At 33.4% G+C, this 20,679-nt stretch overlaps 1 protein-coding gene across 1 annotated transcript; it reads left to right on the forward strand.

Moving 5' to 3' along the window:
- Positions 1-2,603: 2,603 nt before the first annotated feature.
- Positions 2,604-3,230, forward strand: LOC129883433 (uncharacterized). Its single transcript, XM_055958107.1, has 2 exons — positions 2,604-2,800; positions 2,879-3,230. The coding sequence occupies exons 1-2, from the start codon at positions 2,604-2,606 to the stop codon at positions 3,228-3,230; spliced, it is 549 nt and encodes a 182-aa protein (XP_055814082.1).
- Positions 3,231-20,679: the final 17,449 nt, after the last annotated feature.

The following is a 20,679-nucleotide window of genomic DNA, read 5'->3' on the forward strand; positions in this document are numbered from 1 at the left end:
GGTTGCATGCCAATTGTTGATGATATTACTAGAGGTACCGACTTCTACACATTGGAGCTGGTAAATTCTACTAGCGATGATTTAGCTCCACAGCCTCCTATGCCTTTTGTTCATAAAATAATAGCCACTGTCATGCTTAGAAGCAGTTTTGAGCCAGGTTTCAGATTGGGAAAGTACTTCCAAGGAATTGTCGAGCCTATTCAGTTTCCCGACAGAGGATTGAAGTATCATTTGGGATATATCCCAACGGAAGACGATGAGACAGATGTGACAATCATGAGTGTTGATCGATTGTTGGCTAGGCCAATACCTCACCTATATCTGTCATTTCCAGTGTGAGAACATGTCAATGATGGCGATCTTGGGGAAAGAATCTAGGATCTTTTTGAGAAAGTTGATGCAATCTTAGAGGAAGAAACAAAGTTGTCAAACATCCATGATGCTGAGCTAGAGGAGAAATTATCAAATTGGACGTCCGCACTGCTCCTAATTCCCCGCTCGTCTTGGTAGATAAAGACATATTATATATATTTTTTAAATTGGTGGTAGTTCGGAGAATGCTCGAGACCCATCCTTTATGTTATTTCTGTCTAGTTATGCTTTAAATTCCCCTTGTGATGTTTGAAAAGAGGCAGATTGACCCACAGTCATGGGCAAAGTTTGTATTTCTTTTGGTTTAATGAAGATCTCCTCTCGAAAAATTTACTCATTTGCTTATCGGTCTATATTTTACTTATCTAACTTTGTTTGCTTATGATTTCAGTAAAAATAACATAAAATATGCAAAAATCATGTCATGTCATAAGCTAAATGAGCAAAATAAGATAGATGGTGATGAGTTCGAGGATTATGATGAAGAAGCTACGATACCCAAACACCTCGTCGAGGGATTGAAATAATTTGAAGAACAATATAATTTAAATCAAGAAGAAACTGAGGGTGTGAATCTAGGGGATGAGGAGTGTACCAAGGAAATTAGAATTAGTGTCTATTTAACAAAGGCTTAGAGGAAGGAACTTATCAGTTTGCTTAGAGAGTATGTCGATATATTTTCTTGGTCTTATGATGACGTTTCAGGTTTGAGTAAGGACATTATTTCTCATAAATTGCCGATCAACTCAGATTGTAGTCTGGTAAAACAAAAAACTCAAAAATTCAAGCCAAATTTGAGCTTGAGGATCAAGGAAGAGGTTACCAAACAAGTTCAATCTAGAGTTGTGGAAGTGACACAATATACGACTTGGTTAGCTAACATTGTGCTAGTGCCTAAGAAAAATGGTAAGATCAGAATCTGTGTTGATTATAGAGATCTGAACAAAGCTAGCCGTAATGATAACTTCCTATTACCAAATATCCACATTCTCATTGATAATTGTGCCAAGCATGAGATGCAGTCATTCATGGACTACTACGCGGGTTATCACCAGATTCTAATGGATGAAGAAGATGAAGAAAAAACAACTTTCATCACACCGCAGGGCGTGTATCATTATTGAGTAATGCCATTTGGTCTCAAGAATGTTGGGATACTTACATGAGAGACATGATGACCATTTTTCATGATATGATTCACAAGAAAATTGAAGTGTATGTGGATGATGTCATTATCAAATCCTTTGAGAGTGCGGATCATTCGATGCACTTGAAGAAGTTTTTTAATCATCTATGCAAATACAACTTAAAATTAAATCCTATTAAATATGCTTTTGGAGTTCCAGTCGATAAGTTATTAGGGTTTATTGTCAGTAGAAGGGGTATCGAGCTTGATTTTGTTAAAATCAAGGCGATTCACGAATTACCTCCACCAAAGACCAAGAAGGAAGTGATGATCTTCCTGGGAAGATTGAAATACAATAATCGATTCATAGCTCAGTCCACATTGATTTGTAAGCCTATCTTAAAGCTGCTAAAAAAGGATGCATTGACAAAATAGACCGAAGAGTGTCAGACAACTTTCGATGCTATCAAAAGTTACTTGTCTAATCCACCGGTGCTAGTTCCTCCGAGGAAAGGAGTTCCGTTGTTGCTATACCTGTCTGTCTTGGATAATGCATTTGGATGCATGCTAGGTCAACATGATGATATTGGGAAGAAGGAACAATTAATCTACTACTTAAGCAAGAAGTTTACTCCATACGAGGCTCGTTACACTCTTTTGGAGAAAAATAGTGTACTTTAACATGTATTGCTCAAAAGTTGAGACATTACTTGTCTTCATATATTACATATCTCATTTTCAAGATGGATTCATTAAAGTATATCTTTCAGAAAGCGATGCCAATCGGGAAGTTGGTAAAATAGCAAATGTTGTTAAGTGAGTTCGATGTTGTGTATGTGACCCAAAAGGCGATAAAAGCACAAGACTTAGCGGATCATCTCACAGAAAATCAGTAGACGAAGCATAAAAGCCGCTCAAAACTTATTTTCCCGATGAAGATATATCATCCATAGGTGAAGATATATCTGAGGCATACCCTAGTTGGAGAGCATTTTTTAATGGGGCAGTGAATCATGAAGGAAATGGAATTAGAGTAGTCCTAATATTAGAATTTGGCCAACATTATCCTATGGCGGCCAAAATCTGATTTCGTTGCATGAACAACATGGCTGAGTATGAAGGATGCATCATGGGTCCAAAGATAGCTATCGATAAGGATATTCAAGAGTTGCTGGTAATCAGAGATTCAGATTTACCGATTCATCAGATTCAAGGGGAATGGACCGTGAAGAATTCGAAGATTGCACCGTACATGAAGTTAGTGCAAATGTTGTGTAAAAGGTTCCGCAAGATCGAGTTTAGGTATACCCCAAGGTCATAGAATGAATTTGCTGACGCTCTTGCTACTATTAACTCAATGATCAAACATTCGAATATAAGTTACATTGACCCTGTGGAGATATATTTGAAAGAACTACTCGCTCACTGTTCACATGTTGAAGCAGAACCAGATAGGATACCTTGGTATTTTGACATAAAAAAGTATCTAGAAACCAGAACTTATCAAGATAATGCGACTTTCAATCAGAAGAAAGCAATACGTCGAATGGCTAATAATTTCTTTCCAAGTGGAGAAACCCTTTATAGGAGAACTCCAGATATGGGACTTCTCAGATATATTGATGCCGTTGAAACTATGAAGCTTCTCAAACAGATTCATGCAGGAGTTTATGGAACTCATATGAATGGGCTTACCTTAGCGAAGAAGATCTTTCGATCCGGCTATTTTTAGATGACTATGGAGCGTGATTATTGTAAGTATGTGCAAAAAAGTCATCAATGTCAAGTGCACGGTGATTTGATTCGAGTACCTCCTCACGAACTCAATGCTATGAGTTCTCCTTGGCTATTTGTGGATTGGGGTATGACACCCCGGAATTGTTTTTTGCAAAGACTCAAACATTTCTTCACGTGTGGGTAGGCTTGGACCGGAGGACTTGTAATTCTACACATGAGTTGGGATTAATTCCTAAGTATTTGAAGTGTGTTATATGTGTTTAGGGGTCATAAGGGATCTCTAACACCAAGTCGAGTCCAAAGAACTCCAATCGATTAAGTTTTCGGACGAGTTAGTATAAGGGTAAACTTCAAAAGAATATATCTCCTAGGATATAAAGAACTGGGTGGACCACGACCTACCAAATTAAAGGTCTTTGAGTCTTCTTTCCAACGCCACTAAGATTGCAATTTTTGGAGTTTGGAGTCAAAAGATATGATGATCCTAAGATGAACTAGCACAGTAGAGATTTTCAGGCCTGGGTTGCAATTGCTGAAAAACTGGGTTTGGCGCTGCAGTGGCGCGACGCACCACTATCGCGTCAGAAACATGCCTCAGTAGTTTGGGCTCTGGCGCGGTGCGCTACTAAAAGGTGTGCAGAGTTTTTCAAGCCAATTTCCAAAACCCGGAAAATATTGGCCTTGGCGATGTAAGGGCGCGATGCGCCACTATCGCGCTAGAAATATGTCTCAGTAGTTTGGTCTCTGGCGCGGCGTGTTACTACGAGGTGTGTAGGTTTTAGGCGTAATTAGCTTGGCACTGCAATGGCGTGATACGCTACTAGGGGTGCTTATTGGGCGGATCGTACGGATTATTATGTTTAACGGTTTAATTTAACGGTTATCGGCTTTTAAAAGTACTAATCCGCTAGCCAACCTATAAGATATCGGTTGGTTTGGTATCGGATTAGCAATTATCGGGCGGTTATCGGACGGTGTATCGGTTAATTTTATTTTCATATACAATTTAAATTCTTAATTACTTTGAGTGATAGTAAGAAGCATCTTATCCTATTTTGAAGACCTATCTAGTTTAAATTTAAATTAGTCGGATTAACAATTTTCGATCTTTTATTTTTTTTAAAAATCATGTTCAGTCAAATACAGTAGCCACAAAATGTTCATGGTTTGTCCCTTTGTTTCTTTCTTCGTTCCCTTATTAATATTTGCAAGTTGTCTCATTCATTGACAAATTTATGGTCAAAATTTTTGTGATAGAGTGGAGCAACAGAGATAGAAAAATCAGTGCAAAATACTCTATTTGAAGTTGAAAGGAACTTTCGTGCCCATTGGTATTATTAGCTAAATTTTAAGCCACACAAAATGATGCAACTTGGTACTCACCAACAATTTCTAATTTGCCGTCTCATTTGATTTCTCTTTAATTTGTATCTATGTTTTTGTTGTCTCAAAATCATTGATTTTTTTAATTATATAAATAAAGAGATTATGAAAATTTCATATAAAATATATTAAAATATAATAAATTCTTAACGGATTAACGGTTTACCCAATAACAAAATTGAGTAATCCGTCCCCCACACCAATAAGCCATTAATTATAAAATTTAAATCCATTCCTCACCCGCTAATTTGATAATCCAATACCAATAAGCCAATAAGCCAATTTTGCGGATGGGTTATCGGTAGTGGACGGTTTTGAACAGCCCTATGCGCTACTATCGTGCCAGGTGCATTTTTGCCTATTTTTCAGAACTTTTGAGGAGGGAAAATTTAGGAACTTACCCAAATTATATATGTATCACCCTAGACTATTTTGAGATCATATTTTCAGCCCCCACTCTCTCTCTAAAAGCCCTAGGAGCTTCTCTCTCTCTTTTCTTCTTCTTCTTTTTCTTCTCCATTTCTAACAAGAAGAGTTCCAAGAGCTTCAAGATTTGAGCCCTCCATTGAAGACCCAACATCAAGGTTTTCTTCAAAGTCTTCAAACAAGGTATGTAAGGCTAACCTGAAATATGGATTGAGTTCTTCCATATGCCCATAGATGTGTTGGTTAGGAGTTGTGAAAGAGTTGCACCTTCTAGGAAGGTTTTCTTGAAAGTTTTTCCTAAACTATGAAATATTTTTAGATACTATTGGTTGATTGATGATTTTAATGACTTGAGTTACTAAATAGTTAATTTTCATATTATTGACTACAAATGTATCTTTGTAATAGATTTATAGGTATTGACAATATTCTTGAGTTGAGTTTTGTTGAGAGTAAGGATTCATGTTTCATTCACATGAACCCAAGATGAGATTTTTTTTGTCATAATTGTCTTGAGGTTGAGATGAATAGTTGTGTGTATATATGTATTGATTGGAATGGAAAGAATGAATTGGATAGTTAAGAATGTCCCTTTGTTTCTATAATTTGAACATAGGACTAAAATGAAGATTGTGGAGTAGATGTTTGATAATGATGTGATGATAATATTTGACAATGATGTGATGATAATATTTGATGGTGATGTGAATGGTGGTGTTTTAATGATGGTGTAATAATGATGCGAGTGATGATGTTTTGATGATAGTGTGAGTGATTATGTGAATAGTGATTATTTAATATGTGTAGAATGATTGATGAGGAGGTATGTTGATGAGGATGTTATGTGATGAAGCAGATTGGAGTCTAATCTGATTATGTGATATGTGATTTGCATAATCTGAGTTGATTGGAGTCTTATGAGTATTTTTAAAAATAAAGGATCTTTTGAGAAGGAGTTTTAAATACATGATTTGTGAGAATTTTTGCATAAACTATTTATACACTATTTTGAGTTTAAGAAATAATTATTTTCATCTATGATTTGAAAAAAGTTTAAGCATGAGTTGAGTTTGAAAAGTCTTTTAATTATTTTTGAACAAGAGTATTTTGAGTATAAGTGAGTTGAGTATTTTTACTTTAAAATGTCAATTTTTCCGAGATTGTATAGATTTTAAAGAGAAGAGTTTGATGATTTAAGATGAGTCGATTTGAAAGAAGGTCCAATGAGGCCAGATTTGATTGAGTTTTGAAAAGAGTCCAATGAGACTAAATGAGTTTATTTGAAAGAGTCCGATGAGACTAAATGAGCATTTTGAGTATTTTACTCACTTGATAGATATGAGCATATTGAGTTTTGGGAGGAGTATCGAGCACCGAATTAGGTAAGAGTATAGTCCGTACTCGAACCAATAAACTACGTCGCCAAACGTAGGAGGGGATTGAACCGTTAAAGTCAAATGCTTCCCCAAAATGTTTGTCCTGACATTATAGGACTTGGTTGGATTGGATCCATGATTGGTTGATGCGTTCATACCCTGGCAAGGTATGAACGGACGCGGCAACAACGTCGGCTTGTTGTACTATCACTCGCTCATATGGTGATGGTTGTTGGTTAGAGAAACTCCCAATTGAATGGATTGTGCTTGATCTGATTGGTTTGATTGTGATTGTAGATGATTGAGTTGAATTGTAAGACATTGCATAACTTAATTTGCATATTTATTGAGTTGAGCCCTTTGAGTTGATTTTGAGTTGATTGCATTGATCGGATTGGATTAGATGAATTGTGATTTGATAGTGTATGATTGGACTTGGATTGGATTAGATGATATGTTGATTGGGTTGAACGAGAGGATATACGATTGGATTGGATCGGATCGTATATGACCGGGTTGAACTGATTGTATACGATTAGATTGAATCGAATGATATATGATTTGATTGAACTGTATTGTGTATGAATGGATTGGATTGTATGATGTGTGATTGGTCTTTGTCTAGAAATGTATCCTTACTTTAGATTTACGACGCCTTATTTGAATCTCTCTTATCTTTCTGATTTGAGATATCTGGACCGATGTTATTCTTCCTCGAGGTATGTTTCATTCTGCCATATTACATACTCGTACATTCCACATACTGACGTCCATTTGGACCTGCATCATTTCATGATGCAGAGACAGGTTTAAGAGATCGTCAATAGGAGCATCATTAGGGATCTATTCGCACTCAGCGTATTGGTGAGTCCTCCCCTACATTCGGAGGACACCGTCTGTGTATTCTTGCATCGAGTTAGCCCTTTTTATTTTGATTTGAGGTAGCCATGAACATGTCATTGGCATCAATTAGATAGTAGTGATAGAGGCTTCATAGACTAAATAGTGAAGGGTCGATTGAGTATTTCTTTCCTTAAATTATTCTTGTCAAACTATTTTTAATGACAAATATTAGAGTTGATTGTTGGCCCATGGCCTTTATTCTTTGAGTTAGACTGACGATTCGAGTTGCCCACTAAATATTCTCTGTATTTTAAGTCTTCCGCTAAATGAATGAATGAACGGATGTATGATCAGGCTATGTGGTTCGCTTGGGAGCCAAAAATGGTTTTTGAGTGCCGATTACGTCTAGAGTACTCTCTCGGGGCGTGACATGGGGTATGGATATCATTGGTCTAATAGAGCCATCCGCCTCTAATGGATATAGGTTAATTTTAGTTTCCATTGATTACTTCATCAAGTGGGTAGAAGAAACCTCGTATAAATAAGTTATGAAGAAGGTAGTAGCAGACTTCATCCGTAACAATTTGATATGTAGATTTGAAATACCGGATATCATCACTGATAATGGAGTAAATCTTAATAGTCATTTGATGAAAGAGATATGTGACCAATTCAATATTAATCACGAAACTCAACCGCGTATCTTTCTTAAATAAATGGAGCTGTAGAAACTGCCAAAAAGAACATCAAAAAGATCATGAGGAAAATGATTGATAATCATAGAGGTTGGCATGAGATGTTGCCATATGCTTTGTTAGGTTACCGAACGACTATCAGAATATCAATTGGAGCAACTCCATACTTGTTAGTATATGGGACAGAAGCCGTAATCCCCGCCGAAGTAGAAATATCTTCGTTGAGAATCATTCAAGAAAATGAATTGAGTAACACTAATTGGGTTCGTAATCGAATTGAACATTTTGCTTTGGTTGATGAAAAGAGAATGACCACCATTTGCCATGGTCAATTGTACCAGCAAAGAAATGATTCGTGCTTTTAACAAACGAGTGAGACCAAGAATGTTTGAAGTTGGCCAATTAGTTCTTAAACGCATTTTTCCACATCAAGATGAGTATAAAGGAAAGTTTGCGCCAAATTGGCAAGGACCATACATGGTTCACAAAGTGTTGTCTGGAGGTGCCTTAATATTATCCGAGATGGATGGCCAAGAGTAGCCGAAACCAATCAACCCAGATGCCGTCAAAAGATACTATGTTTAAAGGTTCAGAATTTTCCTTTATCACTTTACTTGTAAGTGTGTCGTTTGTTTGTAATCATTTCTATGCTTGTTTGTTTTAAATTAACCCTCCTCTTTGTAATGAACTACGTCTGACCTGAATTCTCAAAAATGAGATATGTAGGTGGCCTATGTCAGTTTCGGTCATTTTTCTATTAAAATCTCTAACTTCTCATTTATCTCCCGAGATGGGAACTACGTTTGACTTAATTTCTGCCTCAACGGGATACGTAGGCGCCACAATAGTTCGGTCATGTCTCCTATAAGTTCTCTATTTATTACAAAAATTGGGATAAAATTTTTGAGAGAGACTCAAACATTTCAAAGAAGATCTTTCTATAGAAGAGTCAAGACTAAGGGGCATCAGAAAAAGCAACTGGACAAAATTATTGAGAGGGTCTCAAAAATTCTGCAAATATCTTATTGGTAGTTTGATATTCAGCAAGACATCTAACTGGGACAAAAATTTTTGAGGACGACCTCAAAAATTTATCAAGCAGTATCAGACATCTAAATGCAGTTTTGAATATTTTCAACATGATTAGAAATTTAAACCTAACTAATGATCCTCAGCATCATCTGAAGGTTTTGGTCAGCTTTGAAAGTTCAACACTAACTTCAAATAATCCCCAGCACTATTAGAAGTTTAATGTCAACCTTAATAATCTCCAGCACCATCGCAATTCAGAGTCAACTATAAAAATTTTCAGCTATGTTAAAACTCTCCTAACAAGCTATCAGACATGCTTAAAGCTTTGAACCAAGGACATTTATCTAAGCTATGCATGATATGACATCTGGCAGTGACCCTTTCCAAATTGCTTTTCAAAACTCATCTTTCTTAAAATCTTTTAATACATAAAATATTTTTTACATAAATATATTTTCGTCTTATATACATCGTGAAGGAGGGAATTAGAGCAAGCAATCGAAGATAGCAAAATAAGGAGCAAACAAATGGAGAAGTCAACATAGATCAATTCATTCTAACTAACAAATTTTCTATTGATGCAGATTTCTAAAGGATCATTATATTCCTCTGTTCAGCAAATACGAAAGAAGTCAAAAGAACAAAGGGTCTTCAAAAGTAATAACTTTTTGTGAAAAAGGAAATTCATTTAGGATGCATTAGACAAAAAGAAGCCATTCAAAATACGGGCAATAAGGCCTCGTTCAAATCCCCGACCAATCATGAGCCACAAAGGATATAAAGTGTTCTAAAATGAGCATCAATGATGTTTAATGGGCATACATAAGTCGCATCAAATACCGATGAGGGTTTGAAGTGCAACTAGCCAAAATATCCGATATCATGCCAAAATCGATCAAATATCAACATTTGAAAGATAACGGTCATCATTCTATCCATGGAGAATTATCATTCCTACTAATGAAGTATCATCATCCTATCAACAAGACATCATCACCATTATCATATTATTGCCAAGAGGGCCATTCATATTATATTACCGAAAGTGGTAATATCATTGCCAAGAGGGTCATTTATATTATATTACCAAAAGTGGTAATATCATTTCCACGAGGGTCATTCATATTATATTATCGAAAGTGGTAATATCATTGTCAAGAGAGTCATTTATATTATATTATCGAAAGTGGTAATATCATTATCAAGAGGGTCATTCATATTATATTATTCATATTACATTATCGGAAGTGGTAATATTATTGCCAAGATGGTCATTCATATTATATTATCGAGAGTGGTAATATTATTGCCAAGAGGGCCATTCATATTTTATTACTAGAAGGGATAATTGTCGAGAGGGCCATTATCATATCATTGCCAAGAGGGTCATTATCATATCATTGCCAAGAGGGCCATCATCATCATCATATCATTGCTGAGAGGGCCATCATCATTATCATATCAACTCATCATCAAATAACATCATATCAACTTATCATTATATTGCATCATATCAACTTATCATCATATTGCATCATATCAACTCATCATTATATTGCATCATATCAACCCATCATCATTATCATATCAATTTGTCATCATATTGTATCATATCAACTCATCGGATATTACATCAAATTGAAAGAAATTTACAGTCGAGGAATATATTATAAATCACATCAACTTAAGAAGTGTGTTTTGTTTGCTTTAAATCAAAATCGAAGGAGGTTGACATGCCAACATAGTAACGACGTTGACCTTTTATTTGAGTGCGGGTGATATCAAATAGGATGCATCACAACGTGGAACTTTTTCTTAGCAGCGAACTGAGATATAGTCTGAAGGGGAGTATTAAACTCTTAGGACACGAGTTGAAGAGCGACTTCCACCACAATAAAACCACACCCCTATCATAAGGCATGTGGGTATTTCTTTGAGTTCGTCAGTTTCGATTTACCATTTGGAAAACTTCAAATGTCACCAAAAGCAACATTTCAATCTGAGTGACAACACATCAAAAACTTTGGAAATTATGTGTGTATAAGTTCTTACTTATGAGTGTGAAGTACGTCATATTCATGGCTTAGAGGTTGCAAGCCTCTTTTTCGCACTCGATTTATTTGTCACTCCTCCCAACCGAAGGTTATCTTAGCATAAGAGATTTCCCTTTTCCAAACGATTGAGTAAAACTACAAGCAATCTAATTTCTAAATTTAGGAATATATAGGCGGACTTGACAAACTCGACTGTATTCCAAAGACCATTCTTAATCTCATTCCCCGAGCACCCCAGTCTCTTCATAATTTGATATCGGGATCGCTTTTGAATTCTTTCAAAATTTATGCGCCAAATCAAGCGTTCTGAACCACAAATGACCTGAATTCTCATATAGATTGAGACATGTAGGAAACCCGATACCAAGGTCAGGCAGTAATTTCCAAAGTCCCAAATCCGTACCAGACTCTATGTTAGAAAGATGAAGTGTAGTCGGTCAAAATTGGATTTATCAATTTTCTTTGTCCAGGATCTCTTCCATAGACTCTATCCAAAGAAAGGGACATGTTTGGACACTCAATTTTGACCCTTCACAATTTAAATTAGTCATCTAGCTCCTCCAATGTCGAAAAATTTGGAAATTTAATATTATTATTATTAATTATAATATATACAACAACAACAACAATCATTGAAATACAACAATGTGAGATCTGGGGAGGGTAAAGTGTACGCAGACCTTACTCCTACCAAGGTAGGACGACTGTTTTTGAGAGACCCTCGGCTCAAAAGAAGCATATATATGGTACACATTGCCCCACCACTCATTTTCCCACTTTACTAATACATTAATTCTCTGTAGATGGCAGATAACTCCATTCCCCACCTACCTTTGTTCCCCACACTAATTTTCACTATATAATATATTAATTACAATATATCCTATAATCCCACTAACCCATTACAAAATTAAATAGGCACATACTCATTCCCACATATTCCAATTTCAATTCCTACATTTTCCAGCAACATATCACCACCCAACCCCTTAATTAATTCCTTCACTCAACTACCAACATATGCAACATCAATAATTCCCACCCACTACAACATATATTATTACACAATAATTCATATTTAAACCATTTACACATATTCCTACTATGAACAAAGAACATAACAGAATTTCAAACGCGTGCGTATACCCATGCCGTCGTGCGCTCTGTCACCTTTTCTTCTTCAAGCATGCTCGACAAACAATAAATATGAGGGATGGCTCCTCTAGTTTTTCTGGTCCTTGGCTTCAATTTTGTTGGTTTTTGTTGAAGATTGGGGGGATTATTTTTTAGGGGGGATTTTTTTAAGTATATAAAAAGATAGGTTCAGATAGACATACAGGGGGTCACCGGGGGAAAAGCAAGAAAAATCTCCCGAATTTACACAAGTTTGCTTTTTCCGAGTCAAAAGGATTTTGAATCTGAAGTTTTCAGTTGATATTAATTCTCTCCGATGAAGTTCTGTTCATTGTAAAAGGATAAACTTTCATCTCTCATCTCTGTTCCTGCTCCAAAAGAGGTAATCCCTTTGCTCTCTTTGTGGAATTTTTTTTCTTCTTCTTATTCCTTTTCTCGTTTGGCATGATATTTTTGATTTTGTGAAGCTCTTAACTACGTGATTATGTTGATGTTGTTCATTGTCAACTTCCTGATTTAGTTTAACATTATGTTTTAGTTCTTCTTTTCTGGAATTGAAGTTGACTTTGTGTTGATAAAGTTATTCTTTTTTGCTGCTAAAGTGTAATGATTTGAGCATGGATTTTGTTTTTGAAATTGTCTCTATCTAGTTGCTGCATTGCATATCATGTGAATGGATTTGAAAAAGGTTTTTTTTTTGGTTAAAATATTTTCTTATTTTTAGCATGATTTGATTTCTCTTAATGTTTCAATTCAGACTTCTTACTACTTAATGTAAAGGAGATTTTGTTCAGTTAAGCTCGTCTTAAGATTTGTGGAGGCTTAAATTTTTTCTAACGCATGATTTGTGATTCACTCTAAGCTTGATAGTTTAAGTTGTTATTTTAAAACTCTAAAGTAATTATTTCGCCTCTTGCCACTGTCATAATCAAACTGTCCTAATTCCAATTACTTTCGGTTCTAAGTTACTGCTAGCTCTTTATTGTGGGACTTCTCGCCTTAATTGGCTTATGCTGAACATGCGAAATAAGATGAAGAATTATTCTTATTCGCTAGTTGTTGTTTTTGTCGTGAATAGTTAACTTAGGTGAATATTAGTTAGCTAATTGATTTCGTTCTTGTTCAAGTGGCCAGATTATGGCATATCTCTACTTCCTGTTTGTTTAAGACTTATGCTCGTCTCAAGTTTGGTCTACATACTCGTCTATTCTATTTTTTCGTTTTACCTTGATAACAATTTGAATGTTATCTCGTGATGTCGAATCTAAAGTCACAAATCATTTGCTTGTCATTAGTTTAATAGCCATCTATATCATGAAGTTATTTGTCGAGTATGATTTATTTGATTTTTATTTGGTTTTGCATCTTTTGACGATATGCATCTTTTGATTATCACTGTAGTATTCCAGAATTTTAGAGGATCTCTTAATCAAAATATATACACTATCAGTTTCTCCATTTTTTATTCTTCCTACTTCTAGTTACTTGCTAAGTTGAAGAAGCAACGGTCAAATATATCCTGATTAGATTACCTAAATATGTTGTGAAGATTGGGATGATAACTATTTAAGCACTTGTTTACTGTGAACCATTTGATAGCTAAGTTGTGATTGTTCTTACTTATTGTAATGCTAAACTTACTAAATGATTTACTATTTATAATGAAATTGAACTTGGCTTAAAATATGGTATCTGATAAATTTAGCTCTATGTTTGAACCATTTTATTATTACAAAGTGTTAATACTTCTCTCATGTGATTAATTTAATGCAAACATGTTTATGGTATCTTAGTGCTCATACTTGTTGTGTAAATCTAATAATTGTCTGTAAGGTTTATTTTTATTATAATATTCCAAATAGTTGTTGATTGAAACACCCAGTTGGTTTCATTAATTAATTAGATTTATAATGATCAAGTATCGTTTATATTTTACTATATTCAAAGGTATTGAGTGGTTTAGTGATTTTTCATTCTCTTAAAATGCGTTAGAATAATTCTATATCACGTTACTTAGCAAATGTGATTTTATTTTGTTACATGTGATGCCATCCAAGTCCTTGTGGACTTTCCCCTTTCTATGCATTTTTGGGATTAGCCACGGAGGTTCAATTCTCATCATCGAGTCAAACTAGTCATTTGAAAGCACAAATACAAGTGTTGAAGATTGGAATTGGGCTCTGCACAACCGATAAACTAGATATATAGGTGGAAAGCGGACTGTATACATTGATATACAGTGTATATACAATAGTGATATATATATGAGATGGGCCAAAAAGCCATTCAAAAAGTTTTACAGCTTATTTTGAGATAAATGAGCCAAAGCCCATCTATTTTGGGGTATTTATTTTAGTTAGTTTTAGGACAAGTTCGAATTGGGTTGAAAAAGCCCAAAAATGCAGGTGGCCAATAATTTAGTTCAGGTGTACAGAAACTAAGTGTTGAGCCAGATTTTCATATTCTTCATTAATATTTAATTCAGTTTATAATAATTTATTCACTTGTATATGTTTATTTATAATTGCTTATACATTAATTTAGTTTGGTTTAATCTAATCGAACTCTCCTAAAAGAAAAACCTTTTTCTGTTAAGCTACTGTTTAAAATAATTTCGTTCAAGTGTTTTCTTTTACTTAGACATTTTGATAAATATAATGTTCTTTCAAATTATTTTAAAGGTTTCAAGTTAATATTTTTTCAAATCAAATGAGTTTAAAGTGTCTTTTCTTTAAATATTTTTTCAATAGACAAATGATTTACATCTTTGGATAACCGCATATTAGCGGCTATTTTAAGTGCTAAAACCTTTTAAAAATAATAATATGAACCTCGTACCATTGTATCTAAATTTTTAAGATTTATTTCTGTTAAATTCTTTTAAATAAAGTTTTTCTTAATTTCTTTAAAAAATTAAGTGGTGACTCCTTTTTAATTGATTTACTCCTAAATCAATTTCGAAACCGTCTTTTTTTTACATAACATGTATAATATAATTTGTATAACTTTTGTATAATTATTTAAAGTTCAGATATTTGTATTTGTGTAAATTTGTTATTTCGAGTTTATACAAAATAACTCAATTATACAAACAAGGAAACTTAAACTATAATTACAATCCGTAAATATGCAAAGTTTAATTAAGATACTTATAGTAGTTATTCGTAAAATTTCCTCAAATAATGCTTAATTTCTTATTAAGTGTTATTGAAATGTGTCAATTTATTTGTTCCTTTCATATACTCTTATATTTTCTTTAAATTTGAGATGTTGCATTTTTGGTAATTTTAAAAATTGAACAAAGTGTATATGTTTTTAGGTTTTATATTGATTTTTGTGTTTAATCATAAAATTTGATTAAATCTAACTATGTACATTGTTGAAAAATTAGGGTTAGCTATACTAATTAAACACCCCATGTACTATGACTCAATTATGGAAAGTCCCTATGTATTTTTAAATTAAGCACTTACGCGGCAAAATCCATCGGTGGTCCCTTAAAGTTAACACCAACTTTCACTTAGACACCTAAACCAGGAGATGTTCATTTTAGACACCTTATGTAAGGGTTGAATGTGTCATCTTGACACTTTTTACACAGTTGGTACCTCGCGTGTTTTCCACCTATGTGAGGTGCGTAGAAATTGTTTTTTAATCTAATATGGCATCATACTTGGCCTAAAACAGTAATATCTCTCCCATCTATGTATTTATACCCTTTCTTATTCAATTTTGCCCTAATTCTTAGCTTCTTTCTTTGATTTGAAAAAAAAAATAGTTTTCTCTCTTCTTCTTTGTTTTTCTCTCTTTCATGTCAAGCTTCTCCTACACTTTCATGTTGAGCTTCTCCAACTCTTCCATGACCTCTTTGGATGAATGTCGATATTGTAAATGTGGTAATGAAGCACTATTAAAGACTTCTTGGACCCAACTAAATCCAGGTCATAGATATTTTACTTGTAAACTTTCAAAGATAAAGTAATTCTTTATTTTTCTTAAAGTTAATTATATAATTAATTGTTGGCTTCTAATTTATTTTTTCTGATTGATTTTGTAGAAAATGGGTGGTTGTGATTTTTTTATTGGTATGAAGATTGACACCCTCCTCAAGCAAATAAGGTGATCTAGGATTTGTTGAAGAAAGTCAAGGCTTTTGATAAAAAATAAATTCAGCAAGAAATATATTTATTGTTGGTGTCATTGCTACAGGTTGGTAATAGTTGGAATATGGAGATTGAAGCCTAATTATTAAAAGAAGAAATTACCAAACTACACATATTTTATTATCAATACAAGATGTTATGTATCAACCACAATTCAGTTGAAAACTAATACAACAATCTTCAATGTATCAACCCTTAATCTGTCGAATATGTCGAATGGTTATGTATCAGTTATTCTTATGTATCAGATTCGAATTTAAGAGGAAAGTTTATGTATCAGATTCTCATGTATCAAGCTTTACTGTTTCTGATAGATCTACAACTTGTATCAGTGCAAGATGTTATGTATCAACTACAATTCAGTTGAAAACTACTACAACAATCTTCAATGTATCAACCCTAAATCTGTCGAATGGTTATGTATCAGCTATTCTCATGTATCAGATTCGAATTTAAGAGGAAAGTTTATCTATCAGATTCTCATGTATCAAGCTTTATTGCTTCTGATACATCTACAACCTATATCAATACAATGTTACAATCTTCAAAAGTGTTTATTGCATTACATAGAAAAAAGTATTCAAAGCTGGTGCTGCTATTACTTCTTCTTTTTGTTTGCCATTTGCTGTAACTGGGAGGTAGTGACAGCATCTCTATTTTTTTATCTCAAGCCTCTAGGATTAAAACCAAGATCTACGCCTGTTGAACTTGTATCCTTAAAATTTGAACCTGATGGTATAATTTTTTGACTTGAAGTCTCTGGCTGTTTTTACAGAAAAAGAGAAATCAAAATTAGTAAGTAAGCTACACTTGTGAAGATTAGTATGTAACCAAAGGAGAAAATAACATACTTTGAGTATTTGGGTTCCACTTGCGCTTGTGAATATGTCAAATCCAACATTACTTGATCCACCATATGATGGCTTCTTTGTCCCTCTTCTTGCAGAATCTTCTCCAGTTGCAACTCCTCTCTTTTGTCCAATAATCTTTTTTCTCCCCCGAGGTAGTTGACTTGCTATTCCTCTTGTAAAAGGAATACTTGTATCCACATATGATGGTGGTTGGCTTGAGCTTATATCATTCACCCTCTTAACTCTACTTGTATCAGCACAAACTGTTATTGAAGAAGCATACTTGCTTGATATTGTTGATGCAGGTTGGCTGAATGTTGTTGGTTCAGGTTGGCTGAAGTTTTTTGGTTCAGGTTGGCTACTTTCCTTTGAGCTTTGACCAGTAAATTGTGAATTATGGCTAGCTGCTTCTGAACTTTGACCAGCAAATTGAATATTTAAGCACAAAATATATGTTCATTAAAAATTCAACAAGTGATTAAAAAAGACACAAGCAAGTATAAATTATGTTACCTTGCAATATCTCTTGTTATGACCTTGTTGTTTACACATGGAACAAGTCTGTTTCACCCCTTGTTTGGACATTTTTCCATACTTCTTTCTTGGTTCATCTTTGCCCTTTCTTCTATTTCTTTCAGGTATGTCAGACATTGGTTTAGGTTCAGGAGGTTCAACCCTTGGATTGTTAGTTTCAGGCCACAACTTCATATTTGGAATTGATTGGATGAAATGACTATAAGCCTTTAAGAAGGTATCCTTCTTATACCAATGCTCCACAAGAGCTTCAAGCTCCTATTCTATGTGGCACAAAGCAACAATAGCATGTTGGCATGGAATGCCTCTTAGTTGCCAAGTTCTACAACTACAAACTCTATCAGTCAAGTTCATCAGGAATGACATTTATATCTGAGTCACTACTATGCATATCTGACTCATTCACATCTGAAACATCCTCAGTCTCATTCACATCTGAAACAACCTCATTCTCCACATTTCCAATATCAATAGAGTCTGGCCATGCTAAAAGATCAGCTGGAGTTGACAATTCCTCTAACTCATCAATTTCATGGACCACATAAACATGAAAGTCATCACCATCTATTAAGTCTTTCACACTGTCTAACAATTGAATATCAGAAGTAACTTGGACAAATTCATTGTTAATTTTATTTTGACAGTAAATCCTTCACATTTGTGTACCCAAGGTCTTTAGTGTATGAAAGAATTCAGACAAGGCTAAAATGATTTTTATCAATGGCAACGGCAAATACATCTATTTCTCCTCTATAAGTAGGATTAGGGTCTGCGATAACATGATCCCCATGATGAAAACATGTCAATATATAGTCGTCCATATCTCAAAAAGAAGACCCCAACACAAGGAAATACCCAAAAAAAAACCTTACTTTATCAGTGCAATTTCCAAAAAAAAAACTAGTTACAAAATGCTAAAAGAGAGTGGAACAACCAAAACATACACCTTCTTCTTCAACAAATGAAACATGAAAACACAAGAAGTAGTTGATAGAAATGTCAAAAAGCATGGATTGAAGTTCACCCTTGCAATCTCCAATACTTGATTTCAACCTTTAAACCTGGAAATTGGCAACATAAACTAACATAACAGTTAGTACTAACTAAGAATTGAATGAAAATCAAGAAAGATTGAACTTTCATATTCTTACCTAGGGTTTTGATCGGTGAAGTGAAGAGAAAATGGAGTTGAAGATCAATTTTTGAGCATTTAAATTTAAAGCTAATATGACATGTAAAGAAGAAAGAGTTGGCGTGATATAATTGGTCAACTAATCCATGTGGACGAAATTGTAATACACGTGCTTGAGTACAACAATAGATTATTTAAAAAGTGTCAAGATGACACATTCGACCCTTACATAAGGTGTCTAAAATGAACATCTCCTGGTTTAGGTGTCTAAGTGAAAGTTGGTGTCAACTTTAAGGGGCCATCGATGGATTTCGCCCACTTATGCCCTTGTACTATGAAAAAATCCAACATTATACCCCCTATGATAAATGTATATCCATAATTCAATATATTAAAATATAAACTAAAACTATAAATAAGAGTATAAGAAGTCTTTTCAGAGTTACTTTTATGAAATTATAAAAGCGAAGATAAAGTATTTTAACAAAATTTTTATTTATGCTTTTAATTAAAAGATAATAAATATTTTAAAAGCATTTATCATTCCAAAGTCATAAATAGAAAAGTGAACATAAAGCATTTAATTAGATATAGCAACGGTTAGTAATAACATTTTTTGTACTAAAAATATAATAACAATAACATATATACTCAGTGTAATCACACAAGTGAACAAATCTTATCATACCTTGAATTTTTTTTGTACGTTAAATATGTAAGTTATTTACAATTTTTATTTAATTATAATATTTATTTTATAGATATTTGTCTTTTCTATTTTAGTTTTTTTATTTATTCTTTCGTTTCAAATTATCTTAAATATATTTAATTAGATTTTTTTTCTTCATTTGTGTAGGATTTCCATAATGGGTGTAAATTGGATTTAACAAAGAAGATAATTTGAAACGAAAAAAATATGTGTTTAGTGTAGTTAACATGTGTTTAATTGTACATATATTTGTCAATACTACTAAATATATATTTATTTATTAAACTTTTATTTATAACTCCAAAAAAATAAAATTGAAATATAATTCATGTGACAAAAAAATCAACAAAATCGAACTGGCCAAATCAATATGTTAATTTAATTTGATTTTAATAAAAATCAAACTAAATCAAACCAAACCATCCTACCTACACTTTTAATTACAAGTAACTATAGGATTAAACAAAGCACATGGTACGATTACCTATTTCCGTCATCGAAAATATAATAAGGTTTCAGAGTAATGAAGACAAAAATATTCAACTTTTGTCTTAAGTTTAATCGGTTTTAACAAATTAAAAGGGGTCATAAAATAATGCATGTATTAGTAGTATTTAGTAATACTAACATTAGTTATATTTATATTAATCATGTTTGTATTATTTTTTATAAAAATATCATGCATTGTATAATCTTTTCAAAAAGTATTTATTTATAAAGATATTCTTCACAAATATAATACAAAAAATGTAAAAAAAAGTTTTGAAAGATAATTGAGTCTTTAACCATGCTAATGCATGTATTAAATTCCCTTGCATTAATAGTATCGTGGATTTTCATATAGTAGTAATACACTCAATACACAATAGAGTGTATAACTAATGCAAACATTAATTATACATATGTTGAAAAAGTCTATCACACAAGATATTACTAATTAGAGGCAACAATTTCAGCCCATATAAATAAAAAGAATCCATTTAACTCATATTTATTTAAATGAATCAGTCATATTTTTTAAATGGATAAATATGAGTGGACTTATTTTAAAAGTTCATACAAATATGGACAGAATAGGTAAAATATGAAAATTCATATAGACTCATGGATCA

Source organism: Solanum dulcamara, chromosome 3 (genome assembly GCF_947179165.1).
Source record: "Solanum dulcamara chromosome 3, daSolDulc1.2, whole genome shotgun sequence".
NCBI lineage: Eukaryota > Viridiplantae > Streptophyta > Magnoliopsida > Solanales > Solanaceae > Solanum > Solanum dulcamara.